Source organism: Chamaea fasciata, unplaced genomic scaffold (genome assembly GCF_029207755.1).
Source record: "Chamaea fasciata isolate MVZ Bird 193981 ecotype frontalis unplaced genomic scaffold, bChaFas1.0.hap1 SCAF_3, whole genome shotgun sequence".
Classification (NCBI taxonomy): Eukaryota; Metazoa; Chordata; class Aves; order Passeriformes; family Sylviidae; genus Chamaea; species Chamaea fasciata.
In genome coordinates this window covers 79083876-79110962 of record NW_027094088.1, presented here as the reverse complement: position 1 = coordinate 79110962, position 27087 = coordinate 79083876, and the positions used below count along the sequence as shown (strand labels likewise).

Here is a 27087-nt window from a genome sequence, read left to right as displayed (position 1 = left end):
TCTCATTTATCATTATATATAAATATCTAAAAAATAATATAAACTTATATTTATATATCCTATATATTTATATATAAACTTAATATAAAAACTCAGCATCTGGATTCTCAAAAAAACTGCATCATGCAAAGTCTGCCTCTAATTGCCTTTTTCCTGACCTTCATGATCTCCCATTTTTCTGGCCTAAAACACAACTCGAAATCAACATAAACTTTTACTCAATCCTGTAGTATCTGTTTCCTGCTTAGAACACTTAAAAACAAAGGTGAAGGAACATACATTTTAAACACAGGGTAAATCAAGCCAAAACCTGCAGGAGGATCTGCAAGAGTACTGCCTCTTAAATTACAGTGGAATTGAAAGAATGCCTCTTTATCAGATTAAAAACTATAGATACTAATTAGAAGCAACAATGTTGTATTTCTCCATATCGTTCCAAAGGCAAGAACTGAGCTGTTATAAATCACACCGAGCTGAACTTGCAATGTGGCAAAGCCTCATGCCAACACCACCACAAGGCACAGTGAGGTATGTAATACATTCCTCAGTTACCTACATGTTTAAAGCTTATTCCCAGCAAATGAGAGAAGCCTGCTGGCTTGGCCTTCACAACCAAAACCCATGAGTGGTATCAGCTCACACAGGGGATGCAGGAATATACATCACCTGATAAATCTGCCTAGCTAGTGTCACTAAAAGCAGAGAGAAGGAATGCACCCTCTAGCGAGGACAGGTCATGGGAGTTTCTGTGCAAACAGGAATTACTAAAAGAGGTAAAGGTAACAAGAGTAGGGGAAAAGGAAATGCCCCCTAAAAGCAATTATTTGAAACAGGATTAAGAAAATAAGAACAAAAGGCTAGGCTCAACTAGCAACCAAAGCAAGGTCTGAAAGCTGCCTCTGAACCATGTGTTGTGGTGGCTGCTTTAGCAATGTTTACTAGAAAGTGCTACTAAAAGTCATTTTCAGTTGCTACTTCACCTATCTGCCCTTAGGAAACAAGTCTTTTCCTTTAAAACGCTGAGAAAAAAAAATGGCTACACTTTCAATGCTGTACATTTCTTTACTGTTAAAGAAAAGTGTTTCTAACTACTTGGTAGAAATCAAAGGAAATCTGAAATTTGGCGTAAACAGTACTGCAGGATCATCTACTATCTTGAAATTGCTCTTGTGCCATGAAAGACATCCAACGTGATTACACTATGTCGCATTATTCATCTTAATCATTAACACTACTCACAGGACCAATGGCATGCATTCATGGATATCAGCAGACATTTGGAGGAAAAGAAGAAAAGTTCATGACTCCAGTTAAAGTAAACATCTACACTTAAAAGTTGAATGAAACCACATTTAGCAGATAAAGCACTGTGGAACACTGCCAGTGAAAAAAATAACAATAACAACAGCAAGTGTTTCCAAACATTCTTCAATGTGAAGTTTAAATACAATTTTTACATTAGGTTTATGAAGATACCTTGGATAATAAATATGCTTCTGCTCAAAGTCTCTCCATGGCTTACAAACATGAACCTAACTTTTTAACATATTACAGCTTCACTAATGCAGATTTGAAATCATCCTGTCAACAAGAGTTACAAGGTACAGTGCACAGATGTACAAATCCTTTCACCTATAACTGCTCATCTGGAATATAAAGGAAAAACTTCAAGAAGCATTCCTAAATGATCTTAATTGCTCTGAAGAGACAAACCCCATATTCTTGTTCACCCCTGTACCGAGATAGAAATTTAGTATTTTCATTGTGGGGCAATAAAAATCAAAACAGAGAATACAAATACGTACTAAAACATTTTCCCCATTTGCCTTTGCAACCACCAGAAGAAAAATGCAAAAGACCTCATCTTTTAAAAAAAGAGGCCATAAAAATAAAAAGACAAAGCAATATAATCTCAAACACGCATAAGAGAATATTCATACTTGGTCTTTGAAACTGACAACATATTAAGTCTTGACATTACCTTTTTGCCTGGCCTTGGCTATTACTTCAATGTGTTTCATTGCTGCCTTGAGCATCTTCTTCGTTACAACCGTTGGAATGTCCACCTAAAGAATAATTTCAAAGTAAAAGCAAAACTGTCCGACTTTTTTCCCCCCAAAATTTATTACAGACAACCACCAAACGTAGTAATTTGTTTATATGTTCCAGTTCAAACCATAAAATGAACCATTAAGAAACAATCCAAAATTCTCTACGTGAGCTGAAAGTGTCCTCATTTTTCTGCCAAAGTATATAAAAACACATAGAACTAAATGGCATAAACAACACTGTTAACACGTTTATTGTCAATTCATTCCCACTATGATTTTTTCATTGCAATGAATATAGCAAGGCAGTGTAAATTCCGAGTCACAGTATATGAAGCCCAATCCTATGGGAAGATTTGATGACCAACGGAAGGATCAAGTATGCTCTGCTTCTAACACGTGCGTGCCTTAACAACACTGTGCCATTGTGTCCACAAGGAGTAAAACCAAAGAGAAACCTTCCTATGGATAGGCAGAAAAAATGTCACCCCTCAGGTGATTGCAGAACCAGAAGAGAATTTGAATTAGAGTCAAAAGACCATTAGTCCCAAAACCATGTGATCATAAGCCAAACAAGAAACATGTATGATTTCATGTAGGATTGTATTAGGCTCCTGCATTTCTATCTTCTTTGGTGGTTACAGAAATGGAAGGAGAACAATTCAGGCACAAATGACCTTGGGATGTCTTAGCACTGCTCCAAGTAGGCTCTGATGACGGTGCTCAGGGCTGTATCCACGTTAGTGCTGGAAACCTCCTGAGTTTAACAGTCACCTCCTCCAGCCTCAATCATCTTGGTGGCCCTTTGGTTGAACCTGCTCCACTTTCTTGTAAAGAGGAGCCGCAAACCGGATTAGTATCCTAGATGCCATCCAAAGAGCATACAGTAAGGCAGAAAATCACTTTCCTTGATTTTCTCTGCTCCTGTCACTACAGCCCAGGATGCTGTTAGTGTTTTAAGCTGCCACTGATGGCTCATATTCGGCTCACAGCCTACTATGGGGCCAGGTCCTTTACAGCAAGCAGAGCTTCTCCCTGAAGCCAGACAGTCCCCAGCCTGTACAGTTTCAAGGGATTCTTTATCAGCTGCAGCAGTTTTCACAGAAACTCATTAGAAAGTGATTTACGATTTGCATACTCTTTATTTCAAACAAGAGACGCCTCAGGGATGCAAAAACATACACCTGTAAACGTTCAAAACCTAAGAATTCTGAACAAGTTTCTTTCTTAATGGTGGAATCCCTCCTCGATACAGCATCTTGCCAGACAAGGAAAGAGACAATGCAACTGCAAAGGCCACTGGATCTGAGAGAAAAGTTGGTGGTTTTTATTCAATTGTACAAGGAGAATATTACATATTCCTGCACATTCCCTTCTAATATTAGAGGTGCACAGCTATGACCTGACCTGGCCAGCCCTGACAAGCCAGTACAATTGATTGGAGCTGCCTAAAAGCAAGGTCAGCTCCTATTTACAAGCACAAAAGGACAAGCTTCTGCTTATCAATGAAAACCCTGTCTCTTGTGCCTTACATTCCAACAGTAATTTCTAGAAATTAAGAGTTTCCTATGGCATGTAAGGATAGGACACTATTTCTTCATGCAGAGGTAACTCAAAGAGCAAGGCCAAGGAAATTGTTGTCAACACTGCAGTAGACAATGTGAACTTCTGTCAAAAACTTCAATCAGATGCAGGGTTACGTACACCATGGTGTACAAAGGCGTGGTATAACCCTTCCCCTTTTCCTTCCAAATCCAAAACCAACCCAGAAATGGCCATAGCAAGGAAAATCCAGATTTGAAGTATTTCAGCATACACTTAAGAGTTGACTGGCCTGAAGTGCTTGCAACTTCATTCAATAACCATGCTTCGACCTAGGCAGCTTTAAACAGAAAACAAAAGCATTCTTTTCATTAAAGCAATTTGTAACTTTAAGTCTCAATTCAAAAGTAGGATATTCTTTGGCAAAAAATTTATAAAGATAAAATCTAAACAAACAAAAAAATAGCCTGTGTTTTCTTACACAATTCTTCCTCAACTTAAACATTTTATCTCTACTACCTAGAACTATTGCTTTCAAGCATTTAATAATAAATCCAAAACAGAGTACAGCTGCTTGGCAAAGGTATACAACTATTTTATTTTTCAACTGATGATGATGAATTTCTCCTCAACATATGCATTTCTGTGATGAACTTTATTTTGTAGGTCCCCTGACAGTGCTTAATCTGGCACGTCTTGAGTGTTTGTTGCACATATTGCCTACCCAGAGAACTGAGGATCCTACATTTAAATCCTCACTGTCAAACGCAGAGATGGTAAATTAACACTCTCTTCAAGATGCTGTAACTCACTTGAGATATCCCAATTAATGCCTTATTACATGATCAATACAGGAGACATGGTCATTTACTGAGGCAACAATGGATCCATGAACGATGCAACTAACACCAGCACGTATTACAACTCTAAATTAAATTTTAAGACCTTGGTCTATATTTTCACTTTGAAGCTTTACTCCATTTTCACACCTCCATACAATGTCTGTGCTACATGGACATTTCCTAATCTTCCCTCATGTTCACTTTAAAAATGAATGTGCCTGATTTAGAGTAAACAAGAAAGTCATCTGGATTTGATACGTAAGAAGGAGATAATCAAGCTGTTAATAAGTCATGACAGGGTACATGTCCAACTTGTAGCTCAGAAAATATTGCTGTTACTAAGGAGGGGGGGAAATGACACAGATTTATGGCAGTGGCTCCAACAAAGAGGCCAGCACTGACTAATTCTGGAAATTGAGTTAGCAACCCTTTCTGCTTAGAAGAGCCAGAAAGTTAGAAGCAGTTCCTGTGAAACAGGCCTGATACACTTTACCAGGAAAGAGTTGTGCTGTTAAAAAGAGAGCACATAGAAAAAAAGTATGTGCTAATAGACTAAACACAGCAAATAAAAACTTTTCAACTTCAGCACCCAAAATGCTTCTGAAGGGCTGCATTAATATAAGAACCACATCTGTTTTAATTCTTACAGTAACCTGGTCACCTAATGACAATCTATTCTTTATAGACAATGTAAGGGCCTTGTTTGCATTTTAAGAAGACAAGAAAGCAGAAGCTATAACACAGCTCACCATTTTCTAATAGGTCTTTTTCAGTAATTCTCAAAATGGTTTCCACTTGGATTAAGTCACCAAAAGACAGCTAAAAGATCACAAGGTTTTAATAATGCCTTGCACTGGTGTAAAAAATAAATCCATTTGCAAGAATTGGGGAAATGTTTGAGTCACAAGGGACCTTTCACTGATCACTTATTCCATGGCAGGGACATCTTTCACTAGAACAGGTTGCTCAAAGCTATATCAGACAAGATGCTGAACACTTCCAGTGATAAATCTTCAGAGATGGTTTACAACTAGGAAGGGGATAAGCTCCAGAAAGATGGGGTAGGTACCAGAAAGAAGTAATTTAAATGATTAGAAACAACCTACAGTATAAGGCTGACTTTGGAATCACAATTAAAAAAAAAAAAAAAAAGAACTCACTAGAGATGGATATTAATTACTTCTGAGGGAAAACCAACACTAATACCTTTAAGTCACCTTACCTTGTGAATTCTCCGAACTAAGACAGATGCAAAAAACCGTAGTGTCCCTCTCAGTTCATCCACTGAGGACTCATCATCAGTAATATTTCTGCAGTGTTTCAAAGCATGGCATATGAGAAAACAGAATAAAATACATTTCTATTAATCCAACCACAATACATTTGGCACTATTAAAAGCCTAAGAACATTCAACGGTGATACTTCAGCTGGAATGAACTGAAATGAAAGCTACCAGAGTCAGCAGTCTTGTGTCTGAGGAAAACTCAGAGCATTCCACAATGTCTGCAAACAACAGCTTAAGAAAAATGTCAGGAAATTGCAATGATATACCAATTCCTGCTCTCATATTCCACTACCTGTATGACTTTGACTGAGTAAAATCTAACTTTGTTTCTACCTATCAAAACACATCCTAACTCAATGGTATAAAGGAAATTGTAATTATTTAAAGTGGCTTCTGCTTGGAAACAAAGAAGAATTTAAATAGATTTCCAAATCGCTATGTCAAAATACCATCCAAACTTTTAATTTGGTTTGCCAGTTTCCATCTGCTGCAATAAAATATATTCAGTGAAAAGTCACAGTAAAAATAATTAAACGCAATTCAGGAAAAAAAATACCTAACTCCATTACTTTTTTTGAAAACTGAATGAAAACAGGAAATACACAAAGTCTTAGATGAAGAAACGGCAACTAAACTGAGTGGAAAAAGAGATCATGATGCTGGCATTCCACAAAATGCAAGCAAAAAACAAAAACCTACCAGTTATTAATACAAACTCTAGAGCATGACTAAATATATTAGTAAAACTGAAGTATAACAGCTGAATAATGACAAAACAAAGTTGCATCGTTTTACCTAATGATCATACGCAAGAGCCATCACACTTTTTGGTGATAAATGAGTGTAGTAAGTAGGAATATTACTTGTGTTATAAAAGAATACAACAAGCAAGACCAGGACATTTAAAAACAATTCTATAAAATTATGCATAAAACATTTTACATTATTCAGCATCCAACTTTTAAAACAATTTTCGCCTGGGTTATAGAACATTCAAAGGCATGTTGATGATGAACAATCAGGTACAGATACTAGAGATACCAGTGACCTGAGAGTCAAAGTATGTAACTAATTGCATGAAAAAAACCACCTCAAAGAAAGCAGCCTGGCACAAGAACTACAACCATCTTCCAACAGCTAATCACATGCAGATAAAAACACTGTAGGGGAAAGTTTGGTTTAAGATCAGCAGCTGACATTTTATAAGCAATATGGTTAGAAAATACCCACACTGTCAAAGGGATTAGCATTGCCAAAGGATTAGCAAACAAACTGCATTACGGTATTACTAGCATTTGACAGACAACAAGATACATGAAGTAATTTGGACCAAGAAGCTGTTATTTTATTGACACTTGGATAACCAGTATCTTGGCTAGCTCTACTTGGACAAGACTTTATGCCACATATCCTCACAACAGATTTGCAAAGACATTCTTTTAATCACCAGCAGACTGAAGACTGGTGAAAAAACATCATGAACGTGTAAAATGTCAAATCTCCAGTGACACAGGGGAAAGTCCAAATAACCCTCTTGGAAATATTTTAAAAGCTGGCTGTATTTCCCCAGAACTTTAGGAATATTAATTGTAAACAGTTACAGAGTCTAATTTCTCAAGACAGATACACCCAACGGCTATCGCATGCAAAGTCTCACGGGATCCACTGATAAATGAAAATCATATACAAATAACAAAGCGATATTTTTCCTCTGTGTGTCAATTATTCTTACAAAACTTGGCTAACTCCTTTCAAAAAGATGTAGAAAATAAGCCACAGTCTAATAAAAATGTAAAGCTATGGTTTGTAACTCAAGAAAAAAATTCTGAATTTTTCTTGCATTACTTGCATTTAAAATAGAAGCAGCTACATATGTGAAAACACTATGTTTAGTCACCATCAAAGAAAAATGTTTTCATAGCAATGCATTAGAAAAACGTGGTAATTACTGAATTCTGTCCTAATCTGAGAGAACTGGAGTTGCAGTACCATCAGTGACCAAAAATATTTAGTAAGCACAGAGTGGCCCATTCAAACTCTAAACTCTATCTAAAATGAGATTGGTATAAGCAAGATACGATATAGTTTTGCTGTACAGCATAAGCAATAGACTCACATCTGTGTTTTGTAGCTCTACAAACTTGGGATTACTTATAACTATGCTCTATTCTTCTCATACAGTTGGGAAAAAATATCTTAGTATAACCAGCATAAATACTTTGAAAAATAAAAGACAAAAATGCACACAGGTGTAACAACCTATTTCAGTAGAGTTCACTGGATTTTAAGCACTAATCCTCATTCCCCCAAAGTCCCCAAATTTAGGACCTGCTTAAATTTTACCTGCTAATAAAATATTAGAAATTCCTACACAGTTTATTAATGAAACAAACATAACCCAGCTTTTATCTGCTTATAGCACTTTTATTCCTAAGCAAAAACAATATGTGATTTTATCTTGCAACACACCCTGTAAACATTAGACTTCCCTGACTTCTGACTGAGATATATCCTGGTAACATGAATGTCCAAGACAGCATCAGCTGGCACAGCACAGAAAACAAAAAAACAAATTTAAAAAATAAAATAATAATAGTAATAATAATAATAACAAGAGGCAGCTTCTGCACAAAACCCATTCATGTGAAAGGCAGAGCAGCTAGCATAAGGAATTATGCCCAAACTTTTGTTTGCAAAGGAACGTAGCCAACTGTTTTACCAGCCTATTTGTCAAGTATGAATTGCCTGCTAGTGCTTACCCAGCCATGCTGCTAAGTAAGGACAGCGTGGATGCAAGGGCTCTGGGAAGAATTAACCTGAGTGAGGTTTATTTGCTCCAAAAACAAACATGTCCTGAATGTAAGAATCCTCTCTCCCAGGTAATGTGAGCTTTGCCAACAGTACAGGTTCAGCTAGAATAGGAAAAGTCAGAACTGACATGCTCTACAAGCCAGCTCTCAAACTATGGCACACGGACACATTTCAGGTCTCCCTGCACAACCCTTGCTGGAAACACCTGAATGTCTAGACTAAATAGGATCAGACCTCACATTACTACTGTTAAACTGAAACCAGTAAGCCTTTCAGGACCAAGTTGTTTCCTGCAGAATTACTTGGAAATCACAGTACTCAGTGTAGGCCACTGAACTCCCAGTCTTTCAGGTTCACTGAAACCTTGTTAGATTTGACCATCATGGGGTGAATTTATGGAACTAGTTCAAAATCTGGAGGTGCAGCCATGCGGAACTGAAGACAGGGCAGGAACACCTATACTGCTCACCAGAGGGCAAGATGGAGCAGAATGTAGGCTGGTTGGCTTCATACCAAACATATTTTACACTGCATTTCCAACTGCATATTATATATATAGTGAATTATTATCCCTACCAGATGATATATTTCAGACTTCCACTGCCTTGGGTGTCAGAGAGGTAGGTAAGTAATTGGTGGAAGCCAAGTTTCCTTGTCAGTCCATAACAAAGACATTGAAGACACCTTCTACCAGCCAAGCAAAAGCTCTTTCCCAATCATGCGATACAGGACATGGTTGCCTTACACTTGTTACTTTATCAACAACCCAACAGAACATGCTCTACTTTTCTGTATTTGAAAGTTTAAAACTTGAGGCTTCCAACTAGCATTCACAACACATGGTGCTAAAGCTCCCTCTGCTGTTTGCATCAGCAGTGAAGTTTTACACTTCAGCATATTCAACACACAAAGTTAGAGGTGAGACGTGCAGGTATTGGCCACAATCAAAAACTCAAGAGGCAAAGAAGTCTGAACAGCAAATTTTAGACCCCAGAGAGAGAAAAAAAATCCAAACGACACAGAGTAAAAATAAAAGAAACCATACTTTTTTTTTTTAGGAAAACTTGAACATTTCCACTCAATGAAAAAGTCAAATTGAGAATTAAGGCAAGATGTGGTTTTAACACATTAATGCCAGCATTACCAGTCAGAAATATTTTAATATCTACTTACAAAGTACTGCAAAGCACTAATTAATATATAAAAGTACAAGGAAGAACACCCAAAAGAAAAAAAAAAAGCACAGAAAAAAAATCAGCCATAGTCTTTTCTTTATTTACTATTTTAAAGTTATTTACACAGTACTATTCTATTCAATGCAACATAATCACTGACATTCTTAAAAGCCAGAAACTTAAGAGATGATCTCAAAGAAGTTCGCCATATGTATTCGAAGTATCTTTTCTTTAAAATCCTGCAAAGTTATTTATCTGTTTTTTAAAGCAATGTGATAGATCAGTATGCTTCTAATCTGGATGTAAATTTCAGAGATAGTGATGGGTTGAATTTTTACACAGGTATCAATCTTTATTTACCTCCAAGGAAGAGTTATCACAAAATGAACATATAAAAAAAAAAGACAATCAAACAGTGTTTTTAGGATGAAATCCAAATTCCAGAACCACCTCTGTTATAACTAAACTATTAAAAGATCTGCTCTACTCTGCCAAGAGACAATAAAACAATGATTCATAGCACTCAAAAGTATGCTTTATCTTTCACTGAGTAAACAAATATTTCTTTTCAGGTGACAACTTCTTAAACAGGTTGACAAATATTTGTGATATTAAAAATAGTAACTTTTTGGTAAAGCTCGTACCTGTACCATGGATAAATAAAGTTTTCCAGCACCAACTCAAGCACCTGTGCAGAACAAAGAGAACCATGTTACAAAATAAACAGTGTACTACAAATCCCTGTTAGAAGAGTTAACATCACAAACACCTTCCAAAACTCATAGGACATAACTCATACCTCATAAAACATAAAAATGTGTAATTTGTGATCCTGTGGCTATATCAACCATTTTGCATCGTAATCAGTACTTTGGGCAAGTAACAACAATAGTTTCATCAGATATCAGCAAGAAACATATCAGCAAGATATCTGCCACAAGTACTATGAGGAACATGACGCACAGTGCCGTGGCCACTCTCAGGCAAATGCTATAAAAAATGTAATCTTACCTTAAACAGCCCAACCCTAATTTTTCACATCAGTTCCTGTTCTTTTCTGATGTAGCATGGAGTGTCCCACAGGCACAGTTACACAGTACACTTACACACACCTCCATCCTTTTTTACCCAAGCCTCACCTTCAAGGTGGGACAGTGAACCCTGTATGCTCACCACCCTCAAAGAAAGCAAAGGAAGAGTCATAAAAAGCAGTTCCTATGAAAGCCATCCATAACAAGGAGACAGAAAGATGAAGTTTTCTTAAGATTCCTCCTCCTTCACTAGAGCCCCAAGATATCACCCGCACTACCTTCTCCCACTGCAACCTATCCCTTAATTTGAATCAGTGTTTTAGAGATCAGTTTGTCCTCAGCAGCACCAATGCTGATGAGGGGAGTAAGAGAGAATACACATATTGCTATGACATGTGAGGCTGCTCTGACATGCTCTGTAGAAGGAAAGATTTTTCAAGGCCACAGTGTACAAAGAAAAATGTGAAGTCTGTTTGAAAGGAAAGCTGAATGTAACAGCTGATACACAAGCGTCATTCAAGAGAGTAAGTGTTACTCTTCTTAAAAGATCTGCTGCTGCACTCATTCACACAATATGCACTGCAAGAATTCAAGACTTACTAAATTTATACTATCTTTAAGGCATTACATGCCTCTGCTCCTCTCATGATTACAAAAGCATACTCAATAAAAAACACACAAGGCCTTTTTAATTCTTCTCAACTCTTCAGACCTGTGCAGCCCATGAATACTCTTCTTCCGTCTTCACCAGTAAGAATATCACCTTCTCAGACTTGATAAGATACTTTCTCTTTTTCTGTTGTTCCACTTCAGTGATTTTCTTCCCCTCCCTCTGAAGAGATGTTCTGCAGCTTGGGATAACTTTAGATGTCTGTGTTATGGACCACACAAAGTCATCAATGTCTTTTCTCCTGCCCATATGTGCTACAGCAGCAATAGATCTCAAAACTGTAATACCATCATGTGCTACTGGTGGACGGGAAAGCTAAATGTGGTATCATGTCGTCCTGTGTCATCCCCACCCCCCATTCTTATGTTTCCATTTATAAGCAAGGTGGAAGGGTGCGGGAAATGACAACAGATGCTTCAATTCCCAGTCTAGAAAAGATTAAGAAATCCAGACAGCCTTCTATGGAAGTTAACTTTCAGACAATAGAAAGGAGATCACATCCAGCTCCAGTCAGCAACCACAGGACATTGGCCTTAAGAGCAGTCTATTAGACTACTTAAGGCAATTTTGCCTGATGCCTTCCACAGCACTGCCACTACACGAGCTACCAATTTACTCCAAAGAAATCTCAGTCTCACAGGAACTGTGACATTATTTTTGTTCATGTGGAGTTTCTAACAAAATAAACCTCTTTCAAGGCTCAAAGTGCACTCTACAGAAGAAGTGCCTTACAGAAAGCTTGCAAAAAAATCCATCTGTCTATCAAAGGAGACCCTTTCCTTCTTTCTCCACTTTTACTCCACGCCTCCCTATCAGGAGCAACAGCAGCAGCAGTGCATCTTCTGTTTGGAATGGAAAGTGCACTTGCACAGCCTTCAAGCATGGGACACTGTATTCAAAGGGAATACAGTGAACTCCTCTTGAAACAGCTTTCTTCATTTATGACTACTACTTTTGAACTGAGAGCCTGACTATCAAGCTTTCCATGAATGTGCCACTACAAAGTCACATTATCAGATGCTAACATAACTTACAGGCCCTCTCTTACTCAACAGTCCTATATAGAGGCCTCTGAAGGCACAAGAAGAATTACTTCCAGCAATGAGAGTTCTGATCCTTACTGCTGCCTAAGCAAAACACACATGGTTCTGAGATTCATCTTCCCATGGTTATTAAATAGGCAAGAAAAGTAAAAAAAAAATGCAAGACTTGATGACCCTTCCCACTCAAAAGTGGAAGACAAAGTCTCCTTCAGATTCATCCCATGTTGCAGCAATTGAGTGCCAGCTGAACCATTTTACAGACTTGCCAGTGTTTCTCTTCCACAGCCAAGGTGTAATAGCGACCTTTATGGTACTGCTTCCACAGAACACTGCAGATAATCCCACTAGACCAAGACACAGAGACAGCATGTACAAAGACAACTAACTCAAAATGCACTTTTCACTGGAGTCCACTTATCACTGGCCAAGATACCAGAAGGAAAGACACATTCTACTAGGACTCAGGTTATCTATGTGGCCTTAATAAAAAATGTGTGGACATAGAAAGCAGCCCCTACTTGCAAATTAATTGAGCACATGGCATGGCAGAGGTAGTTAAGTATGATGCTCCATTCCAACAAGGTGCTGTACAGAAGTTAAAGCAGAGCTACTGTGTGAAATCATCCCTACTAAAATAGGAGGACTCAAGAAGTAATAAGCCATTGACTGCCACTAACTGGATTTCAAGGCATACAGTCCATATTGTTTTCTCTTGAACCCTTATCAGCATTCAAGACTGTCAGCGCGATTCTGCTGGACAGAAGAAAATCTGCCACATCATCCACTGCACTTCCATAAAGCACTGGGCAAGCAGAACATCTGTACCCACTTCCATTCTAGCAACAACAAAAATATTATTCAGGCTCAATTGCCCACACTTCACACACATCAATGAAGTAGATGGGACACCTCAAAGAATGACAGCTAATGATAAGCCATTTCCTTGTCTGTAAAGTATTATTCTCCAGTTTTAAATACAAATGATGAGTCATTTTATTTAAAGCCTTCTACCTATTTTTTCAAGCATTTTGCAAAATGACTGGTTTTACTATGCGTGGGCAACTTTGAATTGGAAGATTACAAGTGTAAAACCAAATGCAGCAGGTAGCAATATAAGCAGCAGCTGAATTAAAAAAAAAAAAAAAAAAGAGAAATTATTTTCTAGCATGCACTGCAACACTGCAGGCTAGTCAGTCTTTGCTGCTGAGACAAGCTCTTTGGGGACTGCCACACAACTGATCCCAGTTGTCAGGAGGAGGAACTGTAGAGACAAGTGATGACTGAGTCAGTAGCAGGTCAGAAATAAGAGGTCGCATTAGAAAATAAAGGAGGAAGGATTTCATACATAAACCACAATAACAATTATAAAGCCTTAAAAGACAGTACAACCTGACGGCTGAGGCCACTTCCTGGGGGTAGAACAAGCTATTACAATAAGAAAGCAAACAGTCCACTGTGTTACTACAAGAGATCAGGACCTCCAAAGAGTGCATTCAGGCAATAACTGATTTCTTGTCATGCATTTGTCTATTCCTTGCTTTTAAAAAACAAAAAAAAAAATCTAGTCCCATAACTGAGTCAAGAACCTAAGAAGAATTAAAAGAAAAACAACGGAGAACAAAGGACAGCAGCACCTTGATCCAGTGAGACTTTTTCTTCACAATGCAGACCAAGAGTAGCTGAGCAGCTTTCCACAAATTTGACTTGCAATCGTCCCTCACATAGCAAAAGTGAGATTGTAGAGAAAAATATGAATTCATTAACAGAACAACAGGATTAAATTCTCCATTATACAATCTGTAGCACCTGGATTATACACAATGTAAAACTGACCAACAAATATTACGTCCTAATCCAAAATGAAAGAAAACACTGAAGAAACAAACCTAATGCAAAATGGATTAGAAACCAGAAACAAAATTATACTTAGGTCACTGCATTACTTTTGTGCAGGATACAGTCCAAATTATAAAATATTGACGGATGCATGGTTGAGATAGTTTAGCGTTTAACTACAACAACAAACATAAATGCAAGGAGAAATGTCCAGGCATGGGTTTTGTTGTTCTTCTAAACCATGCACAGCAGCTGAATAGACTAAAACAAGGCTGCAAAAGATCAAGAATTTGCAAAGTGAGACACACTATCATCACAATCCAAAAAAGAAAAAGCCACACTTGTGAGAAAAACTTGGATTTCTTCTGATTTGAGTGTGCATTAAATTATTCTGAAAGCACTTGAAAACACAAGCTCAAAGGCTGTACACCTGGTTCAAATTAGAAACATTTGGAAATGAGAATATTGCCAAAATTCTTCAAGCCACAAAAAAATCCTAGAAAAATTAAAACATAATAAAAAAAAAAAATCCAAAATTATTCCATGTATTTGAAGAAACTGCTTTTTAGAAGCAGGCTGCACTCTGCACTCCTTTAGAATCTAATTAACCTTAATTCAATTCACACTGTATCAGCTTCTCTCTAATGTATGACTAACCCACAAAAGAAAATAAGAGCAGTGTCTCCTTCCAACCTGAAGCAGGCTATCCAATTCCAGGCCAGCATTACACACTGCACCCTCAGAGCAGATGCTCAAGAGGAATATGGTGTGGGCAGAACCCCTTGCTACCCTTTTAACCAGCAGAGAAGAGCTGCAATGAGGAACCATGCAATGAGATTTCTCATCCCAAATAGTATCTGTCCAACACAGCTGAAAAAGGTGGCTCAGGCTACTTGTTTGGGTCCATCGAGGAGGGTGACCCTGGCTCGCTGCCCTGGGAAGATCCTGAATCCAGTCCCGGTTCTTCCCTCTAGTTAAGCACACAAAGGAGGCAAAGGAAGGAGAAGCATGGGCATGGATACACAAAATCCAGGTCTGCAGTGCTAAATAAAGCAGGGCCTGGGACATGCCACTGAAGTGAAAAGCAACAGCAAAGAAAAGGTCACTATTTTGGTAAAAGCAGAACTACAGCAATCACATACAAAATGCCAAGAAGATAACTATGGTATCTACCTATATTGCTTAGGAAGAGATACTACAAAGAACCTTTTCAGCATCAAATTCTCATTTAAGCCAAACAAGAAAATTTCCAGTTCTTCAGCATTTACAACATCCTTGGGTAGACTGCCACAGATATTTGATACCCTAAAAATATTAAATGCATAGAAGCATTTATTTCACATTCTACTATTAAAGCAAGAGTCTATTGAAATTCTATTCAGTAATATTGTCATTTTAATACACTTAAACTTATTTTAATTGTTTACTTCTGAAATCACAAAAGTCGTCACTTCATTCAACCAGACGAAGCCAACAAGTAGTTATCTGTTCTTTTTTAAAAACATTCCTCAACTGTTCCTGCCTTCCTTAAGGTTATCATTCTCCTCCCACTCTTGCAGTGGGCCATGCCTGGGACAACATCTCACAGAGCTGAACTGAAGCATTAGCTTATACCACAGACACTCATGGCTTTGACTTCATACACCATGCTGTTAAGTGCAAGAACTGACACAAAACCCCTCTCACTACTGCCATGCCAGTTGTTCATCCTCCTACCACAGAACTCCAAAGATGGAATTCTAAATAAATTAATGTATTAATTAATATATGTGCTCGTGTATTTTCCTAGCTTTAAAAAACACAAAGCTTATCTGTTTAGCTCTCAATACATTGCATCAATTACTAATCAAGGAAATAAACAAAAAAAAAAAAAAAGACGCCCAAAGAAAAACTGCTCTTCAAACAGTTCTTTTAAAAAGAGATTAGAACAAAACAAAATTCCTGATTTACAGTCTTACTAAAAAAGATACATATGCTATTCTTCTAGTATATTCAGCAATTTCTTTTTTTTAGACAGATTTTGTTACAGCTTTGTCTGATGATTTTGAATAGATTCATGGAATGGTTTGGGTTGGAAGGGACCTTAAAGATCATCTAGTTCCAACCCCTGGGCAGGGACACCTTCCACTTGCCCAGGTTGCTCCATCCCACCTCACCTTAAACACCTCCACGGACAGGGTAACCAAAAGTTCTCTAGGCAACCTGTTCCATTGCCTCACCACACCTACAGTAAAGAATTTCTTCTTAATATCTAATCTAAACCTACTCTATCAGTTTGAATCCACTCCCCCGGTCTTCCCCCATGCTCTTGCATTAGCCTCTTTTCATCTTTCTTGTAGGCTCCCCACCATCAAATTATCATCTTCATTACAGAACTTTTGTAGTTGGAGCAAATCATCTTTTACCCTCAACTCCAAGACACTAAGCAGGCTGAAATCTGTAACTTTTTAAGACTCAGTTGTAACTGTTCTTTCCATTATTCTTCCCAATTTACACAGACATTTCTTCTATGTTCTAGGTACACTGCTACACAAGCAGTCCATGTTTAAAAGCAGGCAACCTTGGCTCCCTGCTCTGAGCAAACACCCATTTGATTTGACTTTTACTTGAACAAGTTAAAATACCTGCAAGGTACATCTGAACCATCTACTGAACCAGAAGCAAAAAAGTTTCAAAGACACATAATAAAAACCCACAGACTTTTAACGTACTAAAGAAACGAGGCACAAATTACCTCCGAAAGTGATGCATCAACCTTGGAAGGCACTTTCAGATCCAGCCATGGCTGATAGTTTTCCAGAAGCAAAGTAGGTCTGTAGGAGAGCATGGAGAAGTTTATGTAACAATGTGAAATTGACAACTTCCTATGGTGATGTGTAAAATGGCAGCACTACTAGGCTTACCAGTGCCACGTATGTAATTTACCTGTGCCTCTTGCATTTGACTTTGCCACATACAGCACAACTGTGGCCATGGGGGAACAGCTCCGGCAATTCCAACTGCTAAGAAATTTGGACAAGTTTACATTCTCCAGAATTATGACTCCATTAATACACTGATATGTTTGTGAATTTCCTTCTAGAGCACGCTATTACAGAGAACTGAATAAAGACAAACTTGTTCTTCCAGAAGGAAAACAAGGTAACAAGGCATTGTATGAAAAACAACTGAATCAAGAAGAAAAATCGCTTCCGCTGAAACAAGTGAGAGGACACAGATATCCTTTCACATCTCCACTCATCTTCCTGTACATTATTCAGTCTAGTAACAGAGCAGATGGTTTCTCTGCCTTACTCATAGCCTTGAACCACTGCAACTATACCTTTTTATCCCTGTGAAATTCTACACTGAATTGTTTCAAGTTAGAAAAGAGCAATTTGATTTGGGGGTATTTTTCTCTTTGAAGTGCAGTACTACTCAGAGAATTTTGATTACAGTGAGCAAAGAAGACTCACCATTAGCTTGACAGAAGGAGGGCATCTTTAGAAAAGAAAAAGCCCCATTAAATGAGCAGACAAAAACAGTTTCTCCAGTCTGCCCGCTCCTCAAATGCTCAAAACATACAATGAGGGAAGCAGGAAACAACATCCATGGACACTTTAACAACCGGCCTTGCAGGCATACGTGGATTTGAGGGGATTATGAAGAAACACGTGAAGAATTCAAAGTCTTAATCACCATCTATTTGCCCCAAAACACCTGCCAGTAGGAGTGCATGAGCTGTACAGACGTACGATATTTCTGAAAGCAGCTAGGATTAGACAAGAATTGCTACTCCATATAAATTCTTATCATTTAAAGAAAGCACAAGACTATTCACTGACATATTTACCTTGGGTTTATATTTTATTGTGAACAGAATATTGGGCAGGAGGGAGTCCGGTCCCAAGGAACAGTAGAAGGTGACGACTCCAGCCACGAACGACCAGAAGATCATCAAGACATGAAGATACCTTACAGACACACGGTAAGGAAAAGCCGCTGCGTGAGAAGGCGCGGCGCCGCCCGCGCCCGGCTCCCCCGCCCGCCTCAAGGAGGAAGATTACCGGTTGAGGAGGAGGGTGGCGGTGCCCAGCCCCAGGAGGAGGCAGCAGGAGAGCGGGTACTGCCGGCAGATCTCCCGCAGCCCCTCGGCGCCCCGCAGCCGCCGCAGCAGCCGCCGCCCGGCCGCCCGCAACCCCCCCATGGCGGCCCTGCCCGCGCCGCCCGGGCCGGAGGCGGGGCCGCTTCCGCTGCCGGCGCCCGCTGATGGCGGCGCCGCGACGGGCCCGCGTCACACTCGGGCCGCCGGGCGGGGCGGGGCGGGGCGGGGCGGGAGCAACCCGGGAGCGGCGGCCCTGCAGCCCGGCCGGGGCATTTGCAGCTGTGCCGTGTCACGTAGCGTGCTAAGCACTGTAAATAGAAGGTCTCTGATGACAGCAAGCTTACCTAGTTATAAATACTTGGGTTCTGGACAACAAGGGGTTCCCAGCGCCAAGCGGCCAGAAAGTGCTACGTCTGATTAAATGCTCTATATTTGGATGATGACTGAACTAAATCATTCAGTGACTAGGACACTAAAACCCTATAAACACCCCTCAAGGCTTCATGATTGGATGTCAAGAAAAGGAACAGGTTACGAAATGTAGTAAGACCCCACCTTAACATCAGTAAGTATAGAAGAGTAAGGCGTTAAAAAGAGAGTAATTCTAAAATGTTTATTGCTAGAGAAGAATTTAAAGCCAACTTCACACGAGTAACACCTTCAGTTGCACTGTAAGCCACAAGCTTTCAAACCACTGGAGTGCTTTCAGCAGCTCTGTAGTTAATTCAGTCTTACGAAACTCAAGGCTCTGTTACTAAGACACTGCTGGCTGTGGGTGTGTCAGTCCAATGGGCAAAATAAAACAACTTCTGCGAGTTCGCACCCGTAAAGGGGCTTCTAAGTGGCAAGACCCGCTCAGGGAGAGATGCCCACTTTTAGTTGTCTTGAGAAGTTGCTGTTGCCTTGTACGTCCGTTTGCACGAGCCCCACGGAAGGCACACTGAGGGAGTGAGGGCACATGAAATACTGAAATACATCTGTTCAGATGAGCCATGTTTACAAATCTTCACTGAGATGCCCTCCAACTAGGCTGTTAAGAAAATACTGGTATTTGGAGGGTGAGTCAGCATCTAAAAATCGAAACCCAAAACCAGCTTTCAGAATCTTTGCTCAGATGTTTTGTCAGTTTATGCAACACTTCCCTTGACCTCTCGAGTAGGTGAAACGCTGCAGTTCGACTTCAGTATGTTGACCTTTCTCAGTGTGCTTGGCAAAACCCCAGGGTCAGCTTGAGTTTCTTTAAGAGTCTCTGCACAGTATTATTTCATGTCAGTCCATGTTTTCTAGTAGAAAAAACCAAGGTGCGTTCACACAGCAAATTTCCATGCAGCCTATTCAGAGGAAATCAGTTTTCCTAAGATGCAGGATTTTTTTGTTATCAGCTTACTTTATCCTCAACTTTACTGATGATGATTTTTAGTCACTTATTTTGCAATGCTTTTAATAAGGAATAACTTCTAAAAATCTGTAATTCTTACAATATTTCATGAAAATGCCACAGCATCACATATCTGTAACACAGGAAGTGACTTGCACAGCAACCCAGCAGAAGCTTAACTCAAACTTCTGCTTCAAATTTGCATTCTCTGTTTCAGGTAAAGATTCTTTAATTTTTAGCTTTATTGTTCGGAATTGTTTTTATTTACTGTAAAATTGCCACATTCACATCTGGCACTAATTGTACCTCATTATCTTAGAAACCGTGCAATTTCCTTCAGTTCACAGACTTTACATCTGCTGGGCAGACACAACAAAATGCTTTACACCATCTTGCTCTGACAGAGACAGCAGTGTTGGCATTGCCCATCACCCTCTGTCACTAAGGCCCCTAGATTGTTCTGGTACACTGAGAGACTCAGCAAATGTTTGTTTTTCAGCAAAATAAAACTATAGAAGAAAAAAAGGGAACTGCTGACAACACCAAGCTTTTAAAACTTCTTTGAGAAATAAGAACTTTAACAATTCCCTGGAAATAGCAAGTTTTTCTCTCTTCATGTAAATTCTTAGAAGATTCTGTGGTCAGCTGGAGGGAGAAGTGCCAGGGAAAAGCATGCATCTGGAGATGGGCTCTGAAGTAATGTGGCCAGGACAGGGTTATTCTGGAAAGATAGATTTAGTTTTAGTATTTAAAATGTATAAGGATCTTTCACTGATCATACAAGTCATCTTGTGGAGCCAGTTCTCCCTGGTTTGGGGTTTAGGGTATGTTTTCTTTGATGGCAGGAGAAGCTTGCCTATTCTACCATCTAAGAAGCATATTAGAACAGATTTTCAACACATAAAACTACAATTCTTGGCTAAACAACATCAGTTATTAAGCTGAGATTGTATTTACCAAAGTGCTTTTTTTTTTTTTTACCTTAAAAAAAGACTTCTTAAAATAAGCCAGATAGTGAACTGTAATAAACAGATTCTCACCAGTTAATTGCATTTAATTTGGTCTGCAAGTCTGCTTTTGCTCTTTTCAAGGCCTTACACAGTTCTCTCTTTCAAGGATACAGTTATCAAAGCTAATTTACAATATCTAATCCTTCATATTTACTCAAGAAGGAATTAGTTTTCCTTTATAATTATTCCTTACAAGTCCCTGTTCATTTTATGGGCCCTTTCCAGGAACCTTAAATAGAAGGCTTCATATTAACCTTTAACTAAAGCCATTTAGCAGGAAACTGTAGAGAACACTCATTTTTAAGATTTAGCATATAGCTAAGTTTAAGTAAAGAAGTGAAACTGAAGTTGGCCAGTCAGATCCCAAGACAGGCAAGCATTAGTAGGCTCTTTGCACTTGAATTTTTCAAATTCAAAACTTAAAGAGCATCCACCAACAGTTACTGGTTTCCACCTGAGATGATCCAGGTGTATGCAACAAATGTTAAGGTGAAAACTGCCCTTTAGTACTATTTTTTGGCCTTTAATGGAACACTGAAATTCCAGGGGAATGACTGCTGCACATTTCTGGTTTGGGTAGAATAATTATTAGTACTTTGATAAGCAAACTAAGCTTTACTGTTATAAATACAGCGATATTCATTTCTCTGCTAATGAGTTAATAAACTGTTCATAGTCTAGATTCATGCCATTTGGAGTCATATCCCTGTACCACCCACACCGACCCACGGTTGCCAGCTGTATGGAAATGTGTGCTGCCTGTAGTCGTAGGGTCTTGTATTTGCTTCCTGGATCACATGCTGACCCTCAGTATGACCAGATTAAAGCAAGCTGGATGAGAAAGTGAAAACCTGGGCCCAGAAATACCTGCTCAATACAGCAACAGGGGCTTTGGGTTCCTGGATAAAATCCTCCAAGTTTTCTTCTAGGGGAATGGGGGAATTCAGCTGCTGTAGTGGGGAGCAAAATGGCAGGTGGGAGGGAGAAATGGTTTAAGAAAAGATGTGCGAAATACTTTGTAAAGATCACTTGTCTCCACACTTGCAGGGAATGACAGAGACTTACAAGTTGTGTTGTTTGTTTAGAAGCAGATTTAGAAAGCAATTGAAATTAAGGGGAAAGGCTAAGAAGTTTCAATTGTAACACACCACTCAGTATTTTTTTTTTTGAGACTATAAAATACAGTTATGTTAGAAAACCTGAAAATACCTACCAGGCTGTGTTTAGGACTAAAAATACCACACAGAATAAAGACTCACAGGGAAAAAAAAAAAAAAAAAAAAAAAAAAAGAAAGACAAGGGGACTATTCCAAGACAAAAATTCAAGTAAAAGGACCCACTTCAAGTGGAGTTTCCATTGGTCAGTTTAGTATTCCCAACAGGAACAATGCTCTGCAAAACCAGAGGGGTGCTGAGGAGCACAGAGTGTATTAAAATTTCACTAGGACAAGGTCCACTTGGGAAGAAAAAAACCTGAAACAAAACAAAAACCAGGCAATGTACCAGAGTCAGTTTTGCCTTGAAGAACATGTAACTTTCAAGGAGAAAGTAAAAAGATTCAGAGACAGACTGGTGTATAGAGCTTTTCTTCAACTTGTTAACATGAAAAGGAATTTTCTGAAGAAATTCTTTCCCAGACAAGACACTGGAGAGAATTTAGAGATGAAAATAATTTGTTTGGTCATAAACTACTATTTATGGGACATTAAAAAAAAGAAAATAGAGCAGTAAGTTGCAAGATGTAGACGTTGACTACAACACAGTAAGATACAGAGGCCTGTAGAAATATGTGCAAAAGAGAGAACTAAATGTATACAGGAGACACTGGAAAAACATTAAATTAATATTATGTTTTGTGCCAACATTTGGCAAAGCTGTACTCCATAGAAATTTTATCTTGATTCACCTGAGCAAAAAACAACACAGTTTTTAGATACGCACCTTAAGTACTAAGTGAGGTTGGTCAATTGGTTGTACATGCAAAGGAAAGATCTGGAAAACCTAATTCCTTTGAAAAACGTAAGCTGATCAGGGAGGAATGAGGGAATGTCAAGATGGATGTTAAGACTTTGTAAGAAAAAGTTTGTGAAAGAACTAAGCAGCTATACTCATGCAAACAGTTAAAACAATGCCAGAGCACATATATAAGACCCCAGCTGAAATGAAAATTAATCTGTTGATTTACTGTGGGGATAAAGAAAGCCTTGCCCTAGATACAAACTGTGAAAACAAGTATGTCAGGTCTTGAAGGGAATTCCTGCTGACCAGCCTTGGTCAGTGGGGAAATTTTTCAAGTAGGGAGTTCATGGATGGACTTGAGTCAGGAACCCTTGTTTTCATCTGAGTTTGAAAGTGTCAAGATGATGTTAGATGATGTGTTTCTGTTAAATCGTTGCAAACTGTTGCAGCACCTATGCCTCAGAACCATGGTGAGACCTGAAGAATTTAAAGCTAGTTAAGTTTTTCATCAGAGATACACACTGGACTCATGGCACAACTGTGTTGGATGAGCAGAAGTTCAGCTGGGTGAGCATCCTGTTGATGATGGCCATTGGGGGGATACATACATAGGAAAAAGTTGTAAAACCATGGCAAGAATATAATGGTAAGTTCCTGGAACATTCTTTTACTCTGATTCATAATCTTGGGATATCCTGAGGAAAAATTTATTTCCTAAGTTTCAAGCTGCTTTTGAAGAACAATAAACTTTAACGTCCATAAAAATCATGCAAGGAGTTCCACCACTTGCACTTGTGCGAGTGAAGATACAGCTCTCCAAACATTCATGTGTTTACTAGAGATGGAGAAAACTCACTGCCTACTCAGCATGATTGCTGCTTATTATTTTACCAAAATACTTTGGTCACCTGAGAAAACTGTCTTTTCCAAAATTAAGATTCCTGCACCAGTGACTTGTCCTTCACATAAGAGGACTTTTGTACCTTGTATCATCGTTCTTGTTCTCCCTTTTCCAATTATCTCCTCTGTAGTGTAGCAGTGAATAGGGACAGGCTGCAACATGGGAAACAAAGCTGTTAACAAAATAGCATTCAAAATTATCTTTATTAGACCTAGGCCTTCTTAAATAGTGTATTTTTTTTTGTCCTGCCTCAAGAGTATTTTAACATTTTTGCCAATTAAGATTTATGATCCTTTTTCCTCATTTGGATACAACTCTCATTTCTGATGAATTCATTTTTTCCACCTTAAAAGAGTGAAAAAAATTCCAACCTGAAGTCTTCACATACTCAGGAAATTCTAATCAACAGGCAGACGTCATTAAAAGTCAAAAAAAGACTAACTGTAGCTAGAGGTTGCTGTTGTAAGGCAGCTTGCATCCAAGAAAGTTGTCTGTGGATACTTAACATGACCATGTAAACCCAGACCTAGTGATGAGATCTGCGAGATCAGGCTTCTTTCGATGACTGGTGAGCTGGTATCCTGGAGCCCATTGCTTTTCACTTCTGTGGACACAGCAGTAAATGCCTGGAGTGTTTTTGTCAGGTCAGAATTCCACAGAGATATTTTTAGTTCAAGCAACCAGTTTCTCTGACAACATGAAGTATGTAAAAGCAGCACAGGTTAAAAGTTAAACAACATTAATTTTCACCCTGCAAATTATTTGTGCTTATGTCTTTCATGAGACACTTCATAGGAACTGTTACAGAACCAGTTGTATAACCAGGATATTGTTTAGTTTACCATTTATTGGCTGAGGATGTGTGGAATTAATCTTGACATTTTCTTCCTTTTAAAAGATGTCCGGGAAAAACTGAAGTATTTACAGAATAGTTAAAGAGAACATAACATAAATGTTACATTTCCCCAGCAAGAATATTGAAAATATGACAAAAGCAAAAAAGCCTGATTCTCTGCAAACAGGCAGAACGCACACGGTGATACTGCAAGAGCACCTGGACAAAGGGCTCCTCATATGTAAGGATGACTCTTAAAGCTTTTTGAAAACAGTTTTTTAGAGCACATGGGTAGCTTGCCCATGTCTTACATATTTTGTGGTATAACTGGAGCATATAGCTCCATGGTAGAGCTCCACTCCAAGAGGAATATGATTGTTTTAATAAGAGTTTGAATAGTGGACCTCAGTACCATGCTCTCTGCAAAGCCAGGCTTCCTTACACTCGTAACTGCTCAATCCTCATAGCTCACAGCTGATCAATGCTATCTATCAAATAGATGCCCAAATTCCTGGAGGTATCCCAAACTTTTTTTGCCATCCAAATTGCTGGTATATCTGATAGTAAAAACAGAATGTATTGTTATGTAGCACTTCCCCTCTAGCACTGGCATTAACAGTGCTTCTGCAGAAGCAGATGGTCCCTCTGTGAGTCTACCAGCAGACAAGGAAAAGGCACAAACTGAAATCAAGAAGCACTGTTTGGAACACTTTGGTGAGTTCCGCAAAACTCCATTGAAGTTTTGCTTTGCTTTTTATTTTCAGTTTTATTTAAGTACCTAGCATTGTAGCTAGGAAAGGATTTGAGCTAGTAAAGTCTGATACCATGTAGGGAATTATTATTACCACCCAGTATTTTTCTGAAACTCAATAAATTAGTGATTGAATTACTTGCTACTATATAAGCCACCTGGCTTACCTTGGTACAAAAGAATCACAAAAGAAACCACTAGGCTTAAACCACTAGGCAGTAAGTTCTTCCTCTTTCACAGACACGTATTTTAAAATATTTATTAATAAAGGGACATTTTAATATGAAAATTAGTTTACTATCCTTTCTATCAAACTTTAAGGAATGACACTTTCTTCCTTTAAGACACTGAATCTTCCAGTTCAACCTCAAGTTTGGATGTTCTCTATAGGTCGAGCTTGTAGTCTTTTCACCACCACTCCAGAAATTCCCAAGACTGAGGTCTTTTGGATTTCAACAGATGCTTAAACATAGTTCCTAATGCAACACAAAGAACTTGGATGCTGTAAGACAGAACTCAAGTTGGGGTCACTGTAGTTCAGATGAAAGAGGAAAGGGTTGTTTTCTTTTTCCTCAAGAAAGATTTCGCTTCAGAAGATAACCAAAACATGTTATGTGCGGTCATAGGTTGAAGACAGAAATGACATGAGTCCTCTTGAAAAACAGAAAAAGGATTCTCTAATGTCATCCAGGTTCCTAGCAGACCACATATTGAGGATGAGTAGAAATTCCTCCACTTATCACAATTCAGCTTAGATGCAGTAAATTGTACATTAAGTACTAAACTGTAACTGTAAAGTGCTGTTTTGTCTACGTCCAGTATGTTTCTGGGATTATGGTAAAGAAACTTGGGAGCATCAGCCAGTCTCAAATTCTGGAAAGCCCATGTATCTGATGTGTTCCTGGACCACTGCCCAGCTATGTGCTCCCCTCTTCATTTTCCCCTTCAGCTGTTAGGTCTGGAGAAGTCAAGCTACCTATGCAGCAAATGACTCGTTTTTCCTTCCCCAAAGCCCAAGGGCAAAAAGAACAGAGAAAGGACCAAACTGAAATCATGTATTATCTGGAGGGGCAGTAGTGAGAAGACATGAATTTAGTATATTTAGTTCTAGTTCAAAGCTGAGTTTCACCAAGAACTCAGACCATGCACCTATCTCTGTCAGTTCCTCATTTCAGGTTACTTCTACTTTCAGGTATATTCCCTTTTCCCAGCCTTCAGAGATGCTGCTCACCATGCTCATGCCTTCAAAGAAAGTGACTTTTCCCAACCAAAAGCTGTCTATGTGTTGGGGTTTAGGTTTGTTCCTTCTTTCTCTAAAGAATTTTTTCCCCATAAGTTACCAAGGAGACCAAGTGTTGGATACTTGAGAGTACTTAACCAAAACAAAGAGGTGGACAAAGTGAGAAGAGGGAGATAACGCAGGTAAAAGACAGAGCTTGAGGCAGCTGCGGGCTCTTCTTTTTTTTTCAGCGCTCAGGGAGAGAGAAAACGGCTGTTGCTGGCTAGAAGAGTTTCACTGTAGCCCAAGAGATCCAGTCCTGGGAAATCTACTATCACCGGTTCGGCCTGAATCCTGAGCCTTCTCTGTCACCCGCGGGAGCTGGGCCGGCACAGCCTCACCTTCGGCTTCTTCAGCGCTGCTCCTCTTGCTACAGTGTGACCCTGCAGCCCCTGCGCTGCCGGGACATCCTGCCATCCCAGCTACCAGCCCAGGACTTTTCACTGTTTCAGCTTGGCGCTCTGAGGATCCTGCAGGGGCACCGAAACCAAACTGCCCTGGGTTTTGTGAAACAAAGCCCTCAAGGTTCTTGGTACTGTTTTGTTACTAATGCTGTAGTTGTTTGAGTTTTTTTGTGTTTGTTTGTTTTGTAATACATACTAGTAA

The 27087-nt window shown here is 39.0% G+C and overlaps 1 protein-coding gene across 7 annotated transcripts in view; it reads right to left on the bottom strand.

Moving 5' to 3' along the window:
* SNX14 (sorting nexin 14) overlaps nucleotides 1-18486 on the bottom strand; it is a 46381-nt gene extending 27895 nt beyond the window's left edge. For 2 of the 7 annotated variants that reach the window (XM_066179597.1, XM_066179601.1), the window contains exons 1-7: nucleotides 18331-18484; nucleotides 18117-18237; nucleotides 17210-17286; nucleotides 17019-17097; nucleotides 10349-10392; nucleotides 5655-5742; nucleotides 1982-2066 (exon numbers count right to left, since the gene is read on the bottom strand). In XM_066179597.1, coding sequence (XP_066035694.1) covers nucleotides 1982-2066; nucleotides 5655-5742; nucleotides 10349-10392; nucleotides 17019-17097; nucleotides 17210-17286; nucleotides 18117-18237; nucleotides 18331-18470 — 634 coding nt within the window. In that variant the 5' untranslated portion in view covers nucleotides 18471-18484. Of the gene's footprint in view, nucleotides 1-1981; nucleotides 2067-5654; nucleotides 5743-10348; nucleotides 10393-17018; nucleotides 17098-17209; nucleotides 17287-18116; nucleotides 18238-18330 lie in introns of all 7 variants that reach the window. The other 5 variants (XM_066179595.1, XM_066179596.1, XM_066179600.1 and 2 more) reach the window with 5 other exon arrangements.
* Nucleotides 18487-27087: the final 8601 nt, after the last annotated feature.